The 22,808-nt window shown below is 41.4% G+C and overlaps 1 protein-coding gene across 1 annotated transcript; it reads right to left on the minus strand.

The window, feature by feature from the left end:
- Positions 1–245: 245 nt before the first annotated feature.
- ARR3 (arrestin 3) lies at positions 246–18,151 on the minus strand. The gene is made up of 15 exons (XM_044306570.1): positions 18,135–18,151; positions 17,884–17,914; positions 17,721–17,781; positions 17,590–17,634; positions 17,065–17,261; positions 16,920–16,979; positions 16,572–16,639; positions 15,514–15,649; positions 13,335–13,419; positions 8,145–8,217; positions 5,686–5,823; positions 5,426–5,509; positions 2,757–2,780; positions 2,564–2,616; positions 246–253 (listed from the first exon to the last, which is right to left on the minus strand). Exons 1-15 carry the CDS (start codon positions 18,149–18,151, stop codon positions 246–248), a joined length of 1,080 nt encoding a protein of 359 aa, XP_044162505.1.
- Between the last annotated feature and the right edge of the window lie 4,657 nt (positions 18,152–22,808).

The raw sequence follows: 22,808 nt of genomic DNA on the forward strand, positions 1-22,808 counted from the left end.
TATCTTCTTGCCTTTACAAATGGACCACAGATGCTATGCAGTGGCCATGATGATGTTGCTTTTATGATTATGACCTTCCCAGTAGACACAATGACAAGTAGAAGGGACAATGATAATTTATTGATCCAAGTTTTATATACAACACACTTGCTTCAGGTCATTCCCCTACTGGGAAGGTTATGCCCTCTAACGCCAGTCACTAAGTCACTGGAAGTCACAGTCACCACTTTACCGTTACAATACTTCTACTTGTCTGGCACCTAAGACGTGTAGAACTGGGCATTAGCTGCGTCTGCCCACTTGATTATTGCTACAAGCTTACACAAGTGATATGCTTTATCAAAACGTCATAAGGTGAGCTTTTATTATCTATATCTGCAGTGTGAACGATGACCTATTTGTACTTATTAACCTATCTCTTTTTCTGTGCTCTATCTGCGAGAAAATGTTCTATTATATTTATTTTCTTCCTGTCTGCTTGCCCTGTTTGGTTTCTTATTCCAAATGTAGATATAGATGACCTATCCTCAGGATAGATCAGCAATATCAGATCGGTGGTGGTCTGACACCGTTGTTTTGGCCAGTAAGCTGTCACCCACAACTACACAGTAGACAGAGCCTGATGTCCACAGTGTAGTTTGTGGTGCTGGTGGCTGCCTGAAACAGCTAATTGTTCCTACACCCAGCAATCTAATATAAAAGGCATACCCTGAGAATAGGCCATTAATATCTACAGAATTACTGGAGTACACCACTCACATTTTTGTAGATATTTTATTCTCTTTTCATGGGACAACACTGAAGATATTCCACTTTGATACAATGTAAAGTAGTATAACAGCTTGTATAACAGTGTAAATTTGATGCACCCTCAAAATAACTCAAACAACTATGTCTAAACCGCTGGCAAAATAAAGTGAGTACACCCCTTGTGCCCAATTAGCCATTTTCCCTCCTCGGTGTCATGTGACTCAGTAGTGTTCCAAGGTCTCAGGGGTGAATGGGGAGGAGGTGAGTTAAATTTGGTGTTATCGCTATCACACTCTCTCATACTGGTCACTGGAAGTTCAACATGGCACTTCATGGCAAAGAACTCTAAGGATCTGAAAAAACGAATTGTTGCTCTACAGAAAGATGAACTAGGTCGCACACTGCATCAAATTGATCTGCATGGCTGTTATCCCAGAAGCCTGCAAACAGATGATGCACAAGAAAGCCTGCAAACAGTTTGTTGAAGACAAGCAGACTAAGGACATGGATTGCTGGAACCATGTCCTGTGGTCTGATGAGACTAAGATAAACTTATTTGGTTCAGATGGTATCAAGAGTGTGTGGCGACAACCAAGTGAGGAGTACAAAGCCAAGTGTGTCTTGCCTACAGTCAAGCATGGTGGTGGTAGTGTCATGGTTTGGGGCTGCATGAGTTCTGCCGACTGTGGGGAGCTACAGTTCATGGAGGGAACCATGAATGCCAACATGTACTGTGACTTACTGAAGCAGAGCATGATCCCCTCCCCTTGGAAACTGGGGCGCAGGACAGTATTCCAACATGATAACGATCACAAACACACCTCCAAGACGACCACTGCCTTGCTAAACAAACTGAGGGTAAAGGTGCTAGACTGGCCAAACACGTCTCCAGACTAAACCCTATTGATCATCTGTGGAGCATCCTCAAACGGAAGGTGGAGGAGCGCAAAGTCTCTAACATCCACCAGCTCTGTCATCATGGAGGAGTGGAAGAGGATTCCAGTGACAACTTGTGAAGCTCTAGTGAACTCTAGGCACTTTGGGCACAATTTGGCAATTTTCACTTAGGGGTGTACTCACTTTTGTTGCCAACGGTTTAGACATTAATGGCTGTGTGTTGAGTTATTTTGAGGGCACCCAAAATGTACACTGTTATACAAGGTGTACACTGACTACTTTACATTGTATCAAAGTGTCATATATTCAGTGCTGTCCCATGAAAAAATCTAATGAAATATTTACAAAAATGTGAGGGGGTGAACTCACTTTTGTGAGACACTGTAAGTTCTAGAACCCCCCGCAAAAAAAAAAAAAACTATTAGTTGACAAGTTCACTAAGATTATATACAAATGACTAAATAGTGCACCAGCTTTACAGTTACCTTCTAAAATCCATCTGTTTTCATGTTCACAAGGATTTGTGTGCAAATCTATTTCACATTGGCACGCTGAATACACCAGGGCATTCCTTCCACCCCAGCCTACTGCTCACTCTGTAAGCTGTCACATATATACTCTTGGAGAAGCTCGTTAAGATGTATTCTCATATCTATTTCTTTCATGCATACCATGTTTAATTTCTTTCACAATCCCCAATTTTTCAGAAGCTAAAGATGTTAGTGCATTTCTACTTAGATTTTTCCGCTAAACATACATCCAGTATCTAGTTGTAGTGGTGAGGGCCCTGTATATATCATATGTGTGTCAGTAACCATATGTAAAGGTCTAACTAATGTCCTCAGTAGACCATTTCATCTTCCTTCTTGTTCCTGAATTATATTTTTAAGTGTTAACAATCCATATCTAGACTCACCTTCAGATGGTTTTGGGTGCATCAGTACAAGAGGTAGTTCCACCCCGACATCACTAGAGAATAAGAGGTATATGGTAGAATGGTACATGCATAGACTACAATTTCCAACAGTTGTTTTTCTGAAAGCCTCTCTTATGGTTATAATAAAGAGTTCATAACACATATATAAACATACAAGTAATTGTGGAGTTACCTTGAGGTAAGATCTCCTAGAATGCTGGAAATTGAAAAAACTGAAAGTTAGTTATGCTTGCAGTAACATTACACTGCATTGCTTCGGACAGTGACTGTAGATGGATTTGTTCAGGTGTGCCTATTTACTTCTCTGTCCCTGCTTATTGCCTAAAGGATCGGATATGTTTGGACCCAATGGCAGCATACATTAGGAGACTACTGTGCTGCGCCCTTACGTGTTAGGGTACTTTCACACTTGCAGCAGAGGATTCCGGCAGGCAGTATGCAAACTGATGGCATCCGTCTGACAAATGCATTGAAATCCCGGATCCGTCTCTCCGGTGTCATCTGGAAAAACGGATCCGGCATTTATTTTTTTCACGGTTTTTGCGGTCTGAGCATGCGCAGACCGCAAAAATGGATCAGTTTTGCTTTAATGCATTTCAATGGGAAAAAATGCCGGGTCCAGCAATCTGGCAAGTGTTCCGGAATTTTGGACGGGGATAATACCGGTATTGAGCACCTAGGACGGAACTCAATGCCGGAAAAGAATAACGCTAGTGTGAAAGTACCCTTAACCTGTCAGCCAGTCCTTCCAAAATCATCTGTTTTTCCCAACATTAATCTAATGTGTATGACCAGGGAATTATGAGTTAATTGATGGGGCCCCGTTTCAGCATTCCCATCAATTAGCCTCAGTGGAAAGAGACTGTAAAGGGTGTCTGTCTCTCTCTGGAGGACCTGGTCATGTCCATGGGTTATATGGGAAGCCCATTTCTGTAATGAGAACTTTTTAATATTTAACTTTCCCTACAGTAGAACTCCAGGCCCAGGGATAATGGGGCGGGTTTGCTATTACTTTCTGGTTAATAGTCTGGAAAGTCTAAAGATATGCCAGATTTATCATAGTGGCTGATACTGGATGTTAAATCTGGTGCTCCAAAATTCTAGCGCAGTTTTTGCGTATATCCAGGGGTGGGATTCAAATTTTTAACAACAGGTTCCCTACTCAGCGGTGGATACGCAGCGCGTCACGAGTCATGACACATATTTACATACACCATATATATGCAACACAGTCACGACATATTTACATACACCATATATACACTACACACAAATACACTATATATACACTACACACATACCACTCAACTTTTAAAAAGCCTTAGGCCCCCTCTTTGTTATTACTGTAATGGCCCCCTCTTTATTATTATTATAATGGCCCACTCTTTATTTTTAATGTAATGGCCCCCACTTTATTATTAATATAATGACCCCCTCTTTTTTATTAATATAATGGCCCCCTCTTTATTGATAATATAATGGCCCCCTCTTTATTATTAATATAATGGCCCCCTCTTTATTATTACTGTAACGGCCCCTTCTTTGTTATTACTGTAACGGCCCCCTCTTTGTTATTACTGTAACGGCCCCCTCTTTATTATTATTATAATGGCCCACTCTTTATTTTTAATGTAATGGCCCCCACTTTATTATTAATATAATGGCCCCCACTTTATTATTAATATAATGGCCCCCTCTTTATTATTAATATAATGGCCCCCACTTTATTATTAATATAATGGCCCCCTCTTTATTATTATTATAATGGCCCACTCTTTATTTTTAATGTAATGGCCCCCACTTTATTATTAATATAATGACCACCTCTTTTTTATTAATATAATGGCCCCCTCTTTATTATTAATATAATGGCCCCCTCTTTATTATTAATATAATGGCCCCCACTTTAATAACAAAGAGGGGGCCATTACATTAATAATAAAGAGGGAGCCATTACATTAATAATAAAGAGGGGGCCATTACATTAATAACAAAGAGGGGGCCATTACATTAATAATAAAGAGGGGGCCATTATATTAATAATAAAGAGGGGGCCATTACATAGTGGAGTACCGCTTAAAAAAGCTGCTCTTACTCTGTGGGCAAAATAGATGTGTTTCCCTGTGTGTGGCCACCTTAAATATTGTCATCAACCCCATCCATAACTCTTGTTTGGCTAAAAGAATCTAAACATTGGGTCAGGATGAGGGGAAGGTGGAGTAGGCACCTGCTTAGGAGAAATAATTATTACTTACCTCTCTCTCCTTCACAGCTTGTGGCATCCTGGTACAGGCGGTCACCAATGCCTCGCTCACTGTGCCTTCCCGCGCCGCGTCATCGCGTCATCTCGCGAGATCCGCCGCAGGAGGTCACAGTGAGGTACGTGACTAAGTCCTGCGTCGCACCTCAACTGAAGCCGCTCCCCCGGCCCCTCCTCACTTCGCCTGCCCAGCTGCCCTGCACAGTGCGCGTCACACAGGGCCTCTCCTCTCGGCTTCCGCTCCGCCCCCACCCCTATAGCTACGCCACTGGTGCAGGCGCAGCTGCAGGACCGGGTCGGGATCCCTGCTTCTCACCGGTCCTGCGAACCGCCTGTAATTTTAACAAACGGTTCGGCAGAACCGGAGAGAACCGGCTGGATCCCATGCCTGCGTATATCTTAAGCCATTCCATTCCATCAAAAGCCACCCTGACTTTTCACTAAGCCATGTCCCCTTGATGAGCGCTGTGGAAAAAGTGCTTGAAGCCCTTAATAAATGGGGTGTAAGGCATTTGCACCAATATTCTGGCTCAACCATCCCATAGTAAATTAGCCCAGTGTTTTTTTATCAGGGCACGTACCCGCCTCTGGATGCCATCAAATTTATTTTGACTTTGTAAGATACCAGTATGCCCATCACTTCCCTGTCCATTCCTGGGCGCATACTGAAAGAAAAAAAAGTTGATTAACAAAGTAACATTTTGAAATTTTAAAAATGTCATAAAATTTTGCCAGGGAATTAATAAAGGAGAAAACTAGTAAAGAAAACCATTAATTGTGACTAATCAAATCAGATATTAAAGAATGGCAGCAGGATGCAGATAATTAGGTGTATATTTACATTGTTGATGATGCCAAGTTAGTATCTCCATGCTTCAGCTTGCCGTCCAGTGCTAGACCACGCTTTTCCCGGTTACTTGCCAGTAGTGGAGTCACTGAATATGATCGGGAGAATGATGAATTGGCTGCTACAGTATCACTATAGAGAAACAGGAGATAATGCCCTTGTAACATCCATTTTTATATGTAGGTCTATTTATTAATGTATATACATGAATACTATACAATGGAAAATAATACTTCCATACAATGTTCACACTTTATTGCTATTCAGTACCTAAATAATACTACCATATTGTATCCAAATACTACCACAACATAGTGCCAATATAACACCATCATATATTTCCCACACAATACTGCCATTGAATGAAAAATCTTGTATGACCGTATAGCAAGAAAAGCCATCAATCCCTCTGTATGCTGGGGGAAGCAAGACTTACGCAGGGGCGCACAACTTGCGGGCCAGAGGCCACGGGCGGCCCCCAAACATCTGGTACATCTATGTCTTGTGGCTGCTCACATGTATTTTTCATGTATTTTACCAGTAGATGGGAGTCCTGGAAGTGTTTCCAGACATGTATACTATATACTGTATCTTTGATATGCCATAAAACAGTATTTCAGTTAGTAATACCTCTTTAAAGGGAGGCTGTCATCTACTTTAAGCATTTTAGACCGCTCATATCATGTTATAGCAGAGTTGCCCAACATAAAAATAGTACCTTTATTGTGTCTGTCCCACGTCCAGAAGCTGAAAAAAACATTTTATAAAGTTATGCAAACTAGGTCCCGCATGTGTCCAGGGACGGCATTATGGCCGCAAGTGCTCAGGCCCCTCTCTGATGTGCCCACATCGCTGCTCCCCTTGTAGTCCTCTGGCCTGCCCTCCGCTCCTACTTTGTCCTCCCCCTCTGGCTTTCAGATCTCGCATGAGAGTTGGTCACTGCCAGGCCTGAGCATGTGCACTGTTAAGATCGGTGCCTCTGCCCATAGTGGGCAGAGCAGTGCGCATGCGCGGACCCGGCAGTGACTGGCACTCTTGTGAGATTTCCAAGCCAGAGGAGCAGTTATGTGGGCACATTGGACAGGGGCCTTAGCTCTTGCGGCCATAACGCTGCACCTGGACACTTGCAGGCCCTTACTTGCATATCTTTATAAAATATTTTTTTCAGCTTGTGGATGTGGGACAGACACAATTACGGTACTATTTTTATGTTGGACAACTGTGCTATTTCATGATATGAGTAGTCCTAAACGCTCAAAGTACGGTAGGTGGCAGACCTTTATCTTTGTGCCAAACACTGAAAATACAATGTAAGTTGCAGGAAGAGCTGAGTAGATTGATATATCATTTTATGGGGAAAGATTCAGTGAAACTTGTAATTTATATACTTCTATCCCTGCTCATTCTGTCCTATCGGTGACTGACAGCCTTCCCTCTAGCTGTCAATCACTGATAGGACCGCCTGCTGGACTTCAAAGCCCAGAATGATCAGAAATCTAATTAATTAATGAAATATAAGTTATATGGAATATTTTCCAATAAGACTATATCTCAATCTGCTCAGCTGCTCCTGTTCTCCATCAAGCTCCATGCAGTTTAGACACCATTTTCAATGTGACAGGTTCCCTTTAAAAGCATTTTCCATGAAAATACTGAATACAATCATAGAAAACTGACTTCCCCTTCTCATACAGTATATGTTGTCCTATTTTAGAGCAGCCGTCACTAGTTATATGCAGTAAGGCTAGCTAGTTTCACACTAACCCTCCTCTGTGTATGGCGCATCTTTCAGGTTTTGTTCCAGATTGATTAATAAAGTAACTTGCAGTTTCAATATTTCATATTTATTTTCAATATTCTGATGATTTACATAATGGACGACTTAAGACTGTAAAGCAGGGGTCCGCAACCTTTTCTGGTTGGGGGCCACATTGTCAGACTGAAGAAATCCCATGGGCCGAAAATAAAAGTTAAAGGGGTATTACCAACTGATATACTGTATTTAAGGCATATTGTACATACAGTATATACCATAAATGTCTGCTTACACCTCCAAGACTCCCATCTAATGGGAGAATACATGAAAAATGCATGTGAGCAGCCACAAGACATAGTCATACATGTCTGTCACCAGATGGTTGGGGGCCGCACAGAATGATATCAAGGGCCGCACGTAGCCCCCAGGCCACAGGTTGTGCACCCCTGCTGTAAAGTAAGGAATCATTGCTATGTGTCATAATATTACTAATAAAGCGCCATACCACAGTAGATCAATATGGTAAATCAGCATGTATGCATCCATATTACTATTTGTCTGTGCACTAAACTGGGGCCCAGCAGATCCCAGCAACTCTTCTCACTGGTCACAAAAATGTCTTAGAAATGGTTTATGGCACTTTCAATGTTAATAGGCAGAAGGAAGACGTGGACTCTGGACCATTTTATTTACTCACTTCATTTCCTCGCTGAAAACAATCTTTGTGTATTTGTCCAGCGAGTACAGCACCACATCTGTCACCTGCTCCACTAGAGATGGGAAGAGAGGAGACATAGTCATGGGAAAGATAGGAAGAGAAGAAAATCAAGAATTTTACAAGCAATAGAAATAACCCCCAAAAAGTTTTGGGTGGGGTGGATATGTTGAGCATGCCTATGAGTTCAGGTCACGTAAACCCATTGTCAGGCTGTGACACACATGAGTAATAAGGACAGATAATACATCTGGTGATGGAGTGTAATAGTGATATTACAGGTTATAGTTACTAGATTTCTGGAGAACTGTTGATCCCATAACAACTTTGTAGGGCAAAAGGCTGAACTGGATGGACTTTTTTTTTAGCCTTACAAACTATGGAGGTCATTCATTAACCTGAAATACTCCTATATTAGACTTATTTCAGGCGCAGTTTGCAGCGCAACAGTTTTGCACCGCAACTTCTTCCCTTTTCACGCCAGGTCTGAGTGGGCGTAGCAGGGAAGGGGACGGGCGGCAGGCCTGTCTCATTCATCACTTTCTATGCCTGGTTTAGGCATAGAAAATGGTCTAAATGTAAGCTAGCTCGGAAGCTGCCTTACTTTTAACCTCTTAGTGACCACGCACATTTTTTTTTAAATCGCATTCCAAGAGCTATAACTTTTTCATTGTTTCATTAATGTATCTGCATGAGGGCTTATTTTCTGTAGGACAAGTTTTAATTTTTAATGCACCCTTTTGGGTATATATAACCATTGATTAACCCCTTAGTGACCAGCCTGTTTTGGGCCTTACTGACCAAGCGTTTTTCTTCCTTTTTTCATCGTCGCATTCCAAGAGCTATAAATATTTATATTTTTCTATCTATATAGCTTTATGAGAGCTTGTTTTTTTACGGGACAAGTTATAGTTTTTAATGGCGCCATTTTGGGGTACACATAACATTCTGATTAACTTTTTTTTAACTCTTTCTGGGAGGGAGATGGGAAAAACAGCAATACTGCCACTGCATTTTTACGTTATAAATTTTATGGCGTTCATTTTTCGGTATAAATAACATAATATATTTATTCTCTGGGTCACTACGATTACAGGGATACCAAATACATATAGTTGTTTCCATCTTACTACTTTTTTTTCAATAAAACGCTTTTTTTAAAGAAAAAAATGTTTTCACGTTGCCACTTCCCAAGACCCATAACTTTTTTCTTTTTCTTGGTAGAATTTTGGAGTAAGTGGCACTTTTTGATCACTTGTTATTAAATTTTTTTCTCTGTGGCAACGAAGAATAAATGAGCAATTCTGTATATTTTTTTTTTTATGGCGTTCACCGTAGGGGATAAATTACATGATATTTATGTCTGGGTCATTACAGATGTGGAAATACCAAACATAAGGGGCAGATTTTTTTTTGCTAATTTTTTTCATTGAAAAGCGCATTTTAATGGAAAAAAAGCGTAATTTTTTTTACTTTTTTTTTTACCACTTAATAGTCCCACAAGGGGACTATAACAGACAACATTCTGATTGATTTTAAAATGCAATGCATTATCCCTATAGTGCATTGCATTTTAATGTCAGTGCTATTCTGACATTGACCAGCAGGCTGTGCCAGAGAGACGCAGCCTGCTGAAAATTACTTAAGGCTTGTCTGGGGCCTACACGAGACCCCAGCCAGCCTTCACACACATCGGCACCCCACGATCGCATTTGCGGGGTGCCAATGGGAGACAGAGGGAGTCCGCTCCCTCTGTCAGCACTTTACATGCGACGGGCGCCATTGCCCGCTGCATATAAAGTGTTAAACAGCCTGGATCGGCTTTCATGTGAGAGCCAGGTCCCTGCTCCCCGCTGCATAGTAGACCCCGTGCAGCGATTAGACTGGGCCGCCGTAAAAAAGCGGCGGCCCAGCCTAAGGCCCCTTAGTGACTGCCGTAAAAAGGCGTATGGGTGGTCACTAAGGGGTTAAAGCAAGCTGTTTAGCTTAAATCTCCTTTGTTTACATCAGTAAAAAGGTGTATTAGTGGTCACTAAGGGGTTAAAAGCGGCGCTGGATGTGCCAAACTTATGTAGAGGCAGACACCTCTACATAACTTCGGCGATCCACCACCAGCACAGGGGCCTTAATAAGATCGGCATCTAAAACAATAACTGACCCCCTATGTTACTATATTAAACTGACTTCAGCAGAAGTGACAAATGACACAGAGGTAGGTTATTATTCATCTAAACAATTCCTGACCTCATAAATGCTCTTTTTAGCTCAATTCTTATCAAACTGATGTGCTTACTGATATGTTTATGAGGTCAGGATATCAGAGATAACAGCTACACATAAGCCATCAGGTGACAGGATTGAAAGAAAACAGAAAGTCACAGCTTGCAAACAAACTTGATTTGTTAACCCTTGTATCTGAGAAACATTTTTTTTCTAACATTTTTTTAAAAGACCAATTGAACATTTTTTTTTTGCCCAAAATGGAGTAAAATGCAATCATAAAGAAATTACCCCAAAGGTATACATAGCCTTTAAAGAGGGTCTCCCAGAACAATGAGTTTTTAGCAAGCCTGCCTTGCTAAACAGAATATTGATACTTACCTGCTCCCCGCTACTCCTGTCCTGCGTGCTGCGCTGCCTCCACTGTGTCCATGTTCTAGTCCTCACGGTTTTGACATCCAGTGCAGCATGAGTAGTGACTAGCTTCAGCGGTGACATGGCCACTAGCAGCACGTCACTGCTGAAGCTAGTCATTGGCGGTAGCAGAGCATGTGACCGTGTCCATGCTGCATCGGATGTCAACACATGAACACAGTTGAGGCAGCTCAGAGAACCTGAGTGGCTGGGAGCAGGTAAGTATGACTATTCTGTTTAGAGAAGCAGGCTGTGGGCACTTGCTAAACACTCATTATTCTCAGAGAACCCCTTTAAGTGACATTCAATGTTTTACTAAGTTTTTATAACTGTACTATCAGGATTAGCATGAAATAAATAAAGGGGCTGTATAGCATGCAGGATTATTGCGGAATGATCTCCAGTCCAAGATGTGACCACAATTTTGTATGTGTCCACATGTAGTAATTTTAAGGGCATTCTCTGTGCATTAATGCTCTGTCTACTGTAGGTGCTGTTAGCCAGAATGGACAACTAATGAACAATCTGCACTCCCTCTGGAGGTCCCATTTGATTTATTTCTCTAATTAATTACCAATGAAGGTCTTTTCTCTTGGTGAGAGGTGGCAATGACACTGACTTCCTGTGAACAGCTCATCATCGTAGGACATTTTACAAAACTAGGGGATACCCATTTTAGACTGTATGCAGTTTATGCCTCAACAAACACACAGTCTATACAGGTCCCTGAGATCTTGGCTAAATGGACATTGAGACTATAGACCAGGGATCAGAAACCTTCCGCAATCCAGGTGTGGTGAAACTACGACTCCCAGCATGCTCACTTGCTTGGCTGTTCTCAGAACTGTTATAGAAGTGTATGGAGCATGCTGGGAGTTAAAGTTTTACAACAGCTGGAGTGCCAGAGGTTGCTGACCCCTGGTATAGACTAAACTGTAAGTATTCTCTGTTGAGAACAGATATCCATATTGTTTAGTCTAGGACCAACCCTTTAAATAATTCTAAATCATGACTATTATTTTTTTCTTTATTCAATGACCCAGCGGATCAGTGCTAAAAGTTCATTGTTTTTCAAGAGTTAATTGCCTTCGGTGGCAATTGTTTTATGATTTCATTTTACTCATTTTGGGCTAAAAATCTTTTTTTTTTATTGGTCTTCATTAAAAATATTGAGCCGTTCTTTCACAACAGGTTAACTGTTTATCTAGCTGTGTGAATTGTACTTTTTACTTTCAATTTGTGCTGGTCTAATAATACTCTAAATTACTAAATGGTCATAAAAACTTATTTAAGCCATATTCTTAACATTTCTTAACAGTAATAAAAGAAGTGAACTATAATGAGTGTTTATAATGTCAGGAATCAGAGATAAGGAGCTCAGGTGAGCTGGTTGAGGAAGCAGAGAGAAAATCCAGATCCTGCTACTAGAGCATCACAGCCCTGTACAGAAAAAAAGGGCTTCACATTTAAATAATTACAAAACATTGCCCTCAAAGGTGTACCTTGCCTTAATAGTTAAAAGTACTAATTTATTTATGCACTGTGTATCCTCAAAGGTTCTGTATGCTGTATAGACAACAAACAGTTAACACTGGCAGTATTAGCCTAGTGATGGGCTGGTCCCAGCCATTGGCTGGAGCTAGTCTTGAGGTAGAGACAAGATTTGCATGTGTGAGCTCCTGCAAGGTAAGCCCAAAGAGAAGCCTCATCCAGGAAACACCATTCTTGAGACTGAAAGATGCCAGAGAGCAACTCAACTGAGAGACTACCCCAGAGGAAACCACTATCGTGTGCATGAGGCCTAAAGGACATGAGAATAATTGCTTTGTATAAATTGGGTAAGCAAGTGAATAGTGTACAATACTGAGAACAGACATTTACAGATGGTCTAGAACCTCCAAGGACATATTGGATCCAGACAGTAAGGTACCACACGTTTATGTCAATAAGACTTTACTGCTTGTGTAAAGGGTACATTGCTTTGTAATGGAAGATCTACACCCTACAACTGGGAACTGCAGAAAGAGTTAATGAGAATTGCACACCTGTGGTTATTTGGGAAGATTGCACAGTGAATTTAGAGTGAGACTCTGGGAGGACTACTACTACCATAATTCCTAATGCCTATACTCAACTATTGGGAGAAGCCTACTCTGTAACATACTCTAGAACTGTACATATTGCTGCTGTGTGAACTGCTACCCCCATTATCTATTCAGTGAAGAATTTGTTTGTTGCAACCACTTGGGCCTTGTCATTAACTCCATCAGCCCACTGCTGGTCCAGCATCTGCTCTCCTGCCTTGCCAACTGTTCATCATCAAAGGCACCCCAACTACCACCAGGCAGAAAATCCCAAGAGACAGAGGGTGTGCCCCGAGGAAAGAATAGGTGCACTCTCGAGTCATTGCATGGCCCCAGAGAGCACTAGAGTGAAGACAGCCACCATAAACCACCATCACTACTCTCTGTCACAACTACCACTCCCTTCCTACTAGCTCCCCGCGCAGGTGGCTGTGTTTATGTACTCAATGAATACCTGTGATCTTGATCTTTTTCACAATTTTATTGGTTGAATTGTTGATTTTCACATTGATTGTGACTGGTTCACCATGATAATACATCTACAAAGATAGAAAACCATGATAATACATCTTCAAAGATAGAAAACCAAATTAATAAGAACAGAATCTATCTATCCTGTACATGTAAGTCTTCAGGTAACGAGCTAAACTTTTGTTATATGTTTTGTTGGTATCTTCTAGTTATCCAATGATCCAGTGATTTACTTTGCAGGGTGCATTGACATATAACCATTATTAGTAAAACTTTAGTAGAATAAGGCCTCATGCACATGACAGTTGTTTTTCTCGGCTTTTCTCCGTTTCGTTTTTTTTGCGGATAGGAGGGGGACTTATTCATTTCAATGGGTTAGCAAAAAAATGCTGATAGTTCATCCATTTGTGTTCCGCGTCCGTTGTCTGTGTTTCCCTTCAGCAAAAAAAATTGTGCATAGTACTATTAGGATAGGATAGGCATTTATAACAAGGGATCTGTGAAAAAAAAACGGATCCTCCCCAAAAACGGATGCCGCATCCGTTTTTTGGGCAGACTCACAATTTGCGGAAGCAAAAAAACACTATCGTGTGCATGAGGCCTAAAGGACATGAGAATACTGAGATCATGTCTCTTGATATGTAACTACTGGAAAGATCTCCCATATATACTGTACATGGAAGTATATAATATTTTCAATCATTTATCACGTCATGTAATCTAGTCTTTGTCATTATTGATTATCACTTCAAATAACCTAGTCTAGAAGCCTTTGTGCCACAGCTCTGAAACACAATGAAACTTACACCGCATGATGTTACAGCCGATTGTTCCTTCCCGACAACCGTCTGCTCATTAGGTGAAGGAGACTGCCGCATTTACATACAGCGACCTCCTTCACAGGGTGAGCAACTGTGATACCTCTGCCCCATACAGAAACATTGCTTCTGGGCAGCCGATCGCTCTTTAGACAGCACGATCTGCTGTCCTGAAACAATGATTGATGTGCCTGCATGAACGACAGGATCATCTGATAAACATCGGGCGATCGGCGGCACATTTATATTGTCGGGAATAAGAGTTTGCAGGAATTATCATTCCTAGATAATCTGCCTGAAAATCAGGCAGCGTAAATCCACCTTCATTTATGTGTACTTCTTGTTATATGTGAAAATGGAGGAATTAGTAGTACTATGTAGTCACATTCATCATGATAGTACAAGCTAGTTCCACGTATTATCAGTAATGTCATACTTCAGTAGTGTCCCCAACCTCTCCTTATCAGACTGTAACAGTATATACAAACTGGCTACAGACAGATATGTAGTGCTACAACCATACCAACTGAACAATGCATGTGTCTACTGCAATTTCAGCCTTCTCATCGCCTTACTTTTTGTATTGTATATGAGGGAGGCAGGACCTTTTTAACAGATTGGTGGGCCCAGTGTAGAAATGTAATGTGTGGGCCCCCCTTAGCGTTTCCACACAGTAGTTATGCCCCCTTAGTGCCCCATACAGTAGTTATTACCCCTCAGTGCCCTCTTCACAATCGAGTGCTTCCTCAGTGCCTCTACACAGTAGAACTTTGCATGATGAAGTCACTGCATCGCACCTGTCTGCTCGGAAGGACACAGGTTGGGGAGTAGTGGAGCAGGGAACTGATGACTCCCTGTATCATCATTGTAGTCAACTGTATCTGCATTCTCAGGATGCAGATACAGTTGAAATCAGGACATGCTGCAGCCTCCTAACCATCTTGGTCGTGTGACTCAGGTGGGCCCTGTGCACTGTTCGTTCTATGCTTAAACTGGCCCTGGAGGAAGGAATGTAGGTTTGCAAGCCCTAAAAAGTCCAGAAAGATTACTGTAACCTTGTTTGTCAGCACGTGCATTGACCTCTTAGGTTAGTTTCAGGTGAGCGTGCTTCCCATAACGGGAAATGCAGTTCTCACATGGAGCTGGTTTTCTGGAGTGAACGCGCTAGTCTGAAACTAGCCTTAAGGTTGCCCGTGCAAATCCAACATGTATTTACTACAGCAGACACTGAGGCTCATACGCAGTATGATGTGCCATGGATCCACACAAGGATGATGTGATGTCTTATATATTGATGCATGCTAAAACATTAGGAGAGAAGACCTAAATAACACAAGCTATTACCTCTTTATTTAGTGAGGCCTCCAGTTGCAGTGGCTTGTCTGACATCATGAACTGACGTGTGATTTCTGCAGATGGGGCTGGTCCTCTGACCTCTGGGGCATACTGGACTTTCCTAATAATAAGCCGCGCTGTGTTCCTAGTTGTGGGAAGAGATATGACATTACAAATGTAGAGCCTCAGTTAACACGGTACTGCTAGATTCATGGCAGCAGCCTCTAAATGACCATGTAACCTATCATCAGACTCATGCTTCATTACACCGTATCCAGGTCTCCACCTCCTTACTTCCATGGTTGGCCCCATTATGCATGCAAGTGACCACTAAATAGCAGCCCTTCATAGGTTTTCATGGTAGAGTTTATAGATGTCTATTTTCACTTTGTGCTGATCTAGGTCTTGGTAACTATTGAGTCTATAGTTTACATTTTAAAGGGAATCTGTAATATGTACGACTGTATGTACAACAATAAGTCACTGAGACCGCCCACTGGACTCCTAAGCCTAGAATTAGCAGAACGTTAGCTCTATAAATGACAAGTTGTACAAAAACCATACATCAGTCTGCTCAGCTCCTCCTGCTCTATAGCATTCTGCCTGCCGATTGGATTGGATATTCAGTGTGACACTTTCCTTTAAAGGGTTATTTTGTCTCAACTTCAGCCTTATTTTGCAACAACCACAGTGGTTTCTGCTGCGGCTTTTCAACTTCAGTATTGTGGACCTGCTCATTGAATGGAGCTAAACCACAAATGGATGCCCCCTGCGGCCTTCAGCCGACCACATGAATGGCAATTTTCCTCACTAAGTGAGCTTAAACTTCAGCTACAGTTTTTCAGGGTTTGATGTCATTATTTTGGCGGCATTTGCATTATGTAGCTGCCGTTTGTTCCCAACTTGTTGGCCTTTTTGGAATTCTGATGCAAATTGCTTTCAAAGCTCATATTTCAATGGACCGACGGTGAGTCAGACAGTATAATATGGTTTGCCGATCTAGTTGCCTCTCTTACTGTAATTAAGTCATGTAAATGTATTCATTACTCAGAAAAACATGGACTTACTTCTTGTGGACTTTCTCCTCTGCATTTTCTGCGCTGAAACCTTTCACCTCAAAGTCCACTCCACAGGGCTGCAAGAAAAGACATATGAAGACAAGTGCCGAGGAGAAGCAGAGCGAGGATTATCCCATTCCTTGTATTTAAGTCTTAACTGCGCTAAGCATCTAAAATGACGGAGGATTTCCCATGGAGGTCAATGCTGAATTCTTTGCTATCATTGGGATGACATCATCTATATGTTGACATTATGACATTGAATGAATATCAGATAAAACTTCTGGTCTCTGGAAAATGATTTTACTTTACTGAAAGTGTGAGCAGAACATGTTCTTTATCCTTTGCAATGCTTACCTTCCCACCATCATCTGGTCCTGGTTGCAGTGTCACAGAACATGGCAAGTTCTTGTCAATCTGAAAATGGTAAAATAAAGAAGGTAAAAGAAAGTTTGTAGTCCCGTCATAACTCCCATTAACAAGCATTAGGGAAGTTACTTACATTAAAACAGAAAGGGAAGGCATTATCCCCCAACTTTGCAACTAGTTTCTCTTGTAATGGGGTCAACGGCTTCTTGTCCTCAGGCAATGGGGGGTATACTTGGCAAGACAGCACATATAGGTCCTTTCTGAAACTCAAGCCAATGAGCTCCATGTCATCCCGACCATAGCGGAAAGCACAGGTCAGTAACACAAACACTAGAAAAATTGATAGACTGGTTGAATTAATAAGCAACGCATGTGCAGGACACAAGAAATGGTATGCCATGTCTCTGAAACAACCACAGGTATACACAATTCATCCCTGACATTGTCAGTGCCTTATGGATACATAACTGGCATCCAAACATGTCTTTGCATTGATCTGCCAATTTAGAGGAAAAGTTGGGAATTTGTTCTTTGCAAATAGAATAGATTTGTTGCATAGAGATAATGGTGTGTCATTAACCTGGTGTCAAGGAGCACGTGCTTTACTATACATAATCGAAAAATGTCAAGGACAAATCGGCAAGAACATTTAGTTCACCTTTCTTGTCTTTTTGACACTCTGGATCAATTAAAATCACCCCATCTGCAAAAAGATGAAAACTGTGAAGTTAGATGGAAACATTCTGGAAAGACATTTAGTATTGTTACCATAGCTGTATAACAACTGACCAACAGGTTCGACAAACTCCACGTGATCCACAAAGTCCCGCTTTCCAAGATAGATCGATAACTAGGAGAGGAGGCAAACAGCTCGGTTATCATAGGCTTTTATTGTATATTATTTGTGAAAAATCAACAGCTGATTTATCTTTATTTGAAACCATGTTCTTACCTTCCCATCAGGACTGGTTTTCTTGAAAACTCTGCAAATAAATGTAGAAATCTTAAGATAGCTGCAAATGAGAGATCTGTTTCTTAAACTCGAAACTGCCATGTGAATATCTACAAAATGGACAGTGGCCAACATTATATAAGTAGGAGATAGCGTAATCATGGATTGTATGGCTTGTGGATCTATGATGGATTGAATCATAAGAGTTTACCCACAATGCTTAGTGTAATTACAGTGTTCTGGTAACTTACCTGGAACCTTCTGCCATATTGATTCAGATCTGTGATACACAGAAGAAGAAAAGATGAGTATAAATTCAGAAATAAAAAGGCAATTCAAGATCTATGACCATCAGAGCCATAAAGGGATTTAAAGAAATCTAAATATCTGACCACATTCACAGAGGAAATCTATCATTTATCAGACATCATGGAACCATATTTCCATTATGTTTAACAACTATCAGAAAACAACATTTGCAACTGGAAACTGTGGTTAATAATTATCTTATGGAGTCTAAATAAGATTGTTGAGAATAGGAATGGGGAAGTGCTATTATTTCACCTCACAGACTACAGGAACCACATGCAGGACATTGGTTTCTGTTGGTAATAATAATCTCCGTGCATCATATGTCCTAGGGGATGTAACACTGGGAGAGTCACTTATAGAGAAGGATTTGGGTGTCCTTGTAGATCGTAGATTAAATAACAGTATACAATGTCAATCAGCTGCTTCTAAGGCCACCAGGATATTGTCATGCATTTATCAAGGCATGGACTCGCGGGACAGGGATGTAATATTACCACTTTACAAAGCATTGGTGCGACCTCATCTGGAATGTTCAGTTATGGGCACCAGTCCATAGAAAGGATGCTTTGGAACTGGAAATAGCATAGAGGAGAGCGACTAAACTGACTGGTGGATTGACCCTCCTGTGATGTTTTACCACCATTTCATACGGTGCTGCTACCTGCCCTAGAATAATGATCAGGGATAAGCATTCCTGTACACAACCATACAGAATAGAAGAGCTCCTGTCTTCTCTGACCTGTCATGGGAGCATCTTTCCTATCAATATAAGTTAGGTCATGTGTAGGTTTATGTATGCTCATCAATGTATGGCCTTCTGTGTATGGTTTGTCTTTCATATGATAAAACATGAACTGATCTCTTAAAATCTGTTTTCTGCATACATCTGTCTTTAGCTTTAAAAAAAATATGTGTGTATATATATATATATATATATATATATATAGTGACACAGTGAGAGGTTTGGTCTGGAAAAACAGGTATTCTCCTCCCAGAATGTGCTGCTGGGCTGATTTACAGCCAGGTGAGGTCAAATACCAGACCAGATTTTAAATGCCGTTTCGGGTTTTGGCAGCACCTGGCTGTCCTTAAATAGGCAGCTGGGCTCAGAAGCCAGGTCTCTGTGTTGGGATATGAGAGCCTGGTGTCTGGATGAAGGCTTGCTACCTATTTGGCGTGAAAACAGGTTGGTGCTGCTGTCAGCAAGGACTCTTTGAGGCAGAATTGCCGCATGGTGTGATTTACCACCAACCCCGCAAGGTGACTTTTTGTTTCAATATGACTGTTTTGTCACTTGTCTAAAGTGTGAATAAAACACTACACTATTGTGATCCAAAGAACTTGTTGTTGCCTCAATACTGCGTCTGCTAATCCTGTCTACCAGAGCGAGTCTAAATATATATATATATATATATTTATATATATATATATACTGTATCTATATTTACAGAGAGAGACAACCACACATCTGTGTGTGCACTAACTGTGATATGTGGCCCATTGATGAAGTGAAAGTCCACACATGAGGCGCTTACAACATGTGAGGTTGGTCATCACTGATTTATAAGGTCGCTGTATATCAGTGTGAAGGTATGTTTAGTCAGGTTTTATTACTGTGAAGGAATCCCCATTGAATGAAATTTTGTCTTGGACCTTGTAATAAGATGCCATTTATGATAAATAATAGTTCCATGTATCCAGCATGTTTAAAGGATGAACCTCCTCATGAGTTAAAGTAATATATAAAGACATTTATCATATATCTACCTATCCTAAATGTTAGATTGGTGGTAGCTTGAACCCCACCAATTTCACCACACAAGTACCCTGTCATACAACTGTGTCAAGGAGAAGTTGGAATAGAGCAGTGGTCAAGTACGAGTACTACTGCTCCCATCTTTCAAAATCTATGAGTATGATGGGAACACTCTGTGAAAGTATAGAAAATTAGTATACATAGATTCCCAAGTATGTGACCTACAGGTTGTCAATGGAACACAGTGTATGCAGCAAACATTTAACAATTTCCATTTTACTGCTTCTTTGCATCGCATTGCAGTTTAAACTGTATGAATACGTTGTTGCTATTAAGCATACTATCATACATGTACATTATAGCATGTATCCTTAGAATAGACCATCAGTGTAAATCTGTGGGATTCCATCTTCCAGGGTCCCTGCTGATCAGTACAATAACCACAGCAGCTCGTCTGTATGAGTGGCTTTGACCTGTGGACTGTGTCTGGTACTGCAACTTGTACCACTTGTACCTTTCATGTGAATGGATTGTGCCTGGAATTGCAGCTTGTATCATATGAATGGAATATGCCGAGTACTGTAGCCTGTACCCTTCATGTGAATGTACTACGTATGGTACTATAGCATGTACCCTTCATGTGAATGTACTACGTATGGTACTATAGCATGTACCCTTCACGTGAATGGACTGTTCCTGGTACTATAGCATGTACCCTTCACGTGAATGGACTGTTCCTGGTACTACAGCATGTACCCTTCACGTGAATGGACTGTTCCTGGTACTATAGCATGTACCCTTCACGTGAATGGACTGTTCCTGGTACTATAGCATGTACCCTTCACATGAATGAACTGTTCCTGGTACTATAGCATGTACCCTTCACATGAATGGACTGTTCCTGGTACTGTAGCCTGTACCCTTCATGTGAATGTACTACGTATGGTACTATAGCATGTACCCTTCATGAGAATGTACTACGTATGGTACTATAGCATGTACCCTTCACGTGAATGGACTGTTCCTGGTACTATAGCATGCACCCTTCATGTGAATGGACTGTTCCTGGTACTATAGCATGTACCCTTCACGTGAATGGACTGTTCCTGGTACTATAGCATGTACCCTTCACATGAATGGACTGTTCCTGGTACTGTAGCCTGTATCCTTCATGTGAATGTACTACGTATGGTACTATAGCATGTACCCTTCACGTGAATGGACTGTTCCTGGTACTACAGCATGTACCCTTTACGTGAATGGACTGTTCCTGGTACTACAGCATGTACCCTTCACGTGAATGGACTGTTCCTGGTACTACAGCATGTACCCTTCACGTGAATGGACTTTTCCTGGTACTATAGCATGTACCCTTCACATGAATGGACTGTTCCTGGTACTATAGCATGTACCCTTCACATGAATGGACTGTTCCTGGTACTATAGCATGTACCCTTCACGTGAATGGACTGTTCCTGGTACTATAGCATGTACCCTTCACATGAATGGACTGTTCCTGGTACTATAGCATGTACCCTTCATGTGAATGGACTGTTCCTGGTACTACAGCATGTACCCTTCACGTGAATGGACTGTTCCTGGTAATGCATCTTGTACTCTTCATATAAATAGACAAAGCCTGGTACTGCAGCATGTACACTTCATGTGAATGGACTGTTTCCGGTACTACCACTTATTCCCCTCATATGAATGGACCATGCCTGCTAGTGCAGTGTGTACCCTTAATGTGAATGGACTGTGCCTAGTACTGTAGCATGTAGCCTTTATGAGGATAAACTATGCAAGGTACTGCAGCATGTACACTTCATGTGAATGGACTGTGTCTGGTACTGCAGCATATACCCTTCATTTTAATAGACTGTTCCTAGTATTACAGCTTGTACCCTTCATATGAATAGATTATGCCTTGGTACTGCAGCTTGCAGCTGCCCTGTGAATGGACTGTGCCTGGTACTGCAGCTTTTACCCGTCATGTGAATGGACTGCATCTGGTACTGCAGAGTGTACCCTTCATGTGACTGGACTGTCTCTGGTACTGCAGAGTGTACCCTTCATGTGACTGGACTGTTTCTGGTACTGCAGAGTGTACCCTTCATGTGACTGGACTGTTTCTGGTACTGCAGAGTGTACCCTTCATGTGACTGGACTGTTTCTGGTACTGCAGAGTGTACCCTTCATGTGACTGGACTGTTTCTGGTACTGCAGCGTGCACCCTTCATGTGACTGGACAGTTCCCAGGACTGCATTATGTACCTTCCATGTGAATGGACAGTTCCTGGTAACACACGTTGTACCCTTCATGTGAATGGACTGTTTCTGGTACTGCAGCGTGTAGACTTCATGTAAATCACCTGTGCCTGGTACTGCAACCAGTACCTGTCATGTCAATGAACTGTTCCTAGTACTGTAGATTGTAAGAAAAAGGGAATACAGCTGATAAGATGCAGCTGGCATTTTGATGGCAATGACTGGAATAGTATGGGTTTCAAAAAGAAAAGAGAAATACAGTAGAGGGCGCTATAATACTGATTTTGTCTAACCAGAAAACCCAGAATAAAACACAAGTAGAAATAGGTCATTTGCATTGCATCTCGACCCCATTACCCAGAAGAAACCAAAGGAAATACATTAAAAATAAGTAGCAATATACTGCAATTGCACTAAATGTAAAGGTCTTACAAATTACCAGCCAAACAGACCCAAGGTGCAACTAGATGCAAAATATGTCACTAACCTGTCACAGACTAAGGGGACAGTTACAGAATATGCCCCATAAACCAAGTACAGTATGTGAATATAGCCCCGCAGCAGTAATACCACAGGTATGTGAATTGTT

This window comes from Bufo gargarizans, chromosome 9 (genome assembly GCF_014858855.1).
Source record: "Bufo gargarizans isolate SCDJY-AF-19 chromosome 9, ASM1485885v1, whole genome shotgun sequence".
Taxonomy (NCBI): Eukaryota; Metazoa; Chordata; class Amphibia; order Anura; family Bufonidae; genus Bufo; species Bufo gargarizans.

Bases quoted from the DNA above. Each gene is read 5' to 3' on its own strand.
- ARR3 (XM_044306570.1), bottom strand. The intron at 16,980-17,064 runs GTAAGTAACTTC...TACCATTTTCAG, and splicing joins CCTTCCCTTTCTGTTTTAAT to ATTGACAAGAACTTGCCATG. The intron at 8,218-13,334 runs GTATTCATTGAG...TCCCATCTCTAG, and splicing joins GAAAAAGATCAAGATCACAG to TGGAGCAGGTGACAGATGTG.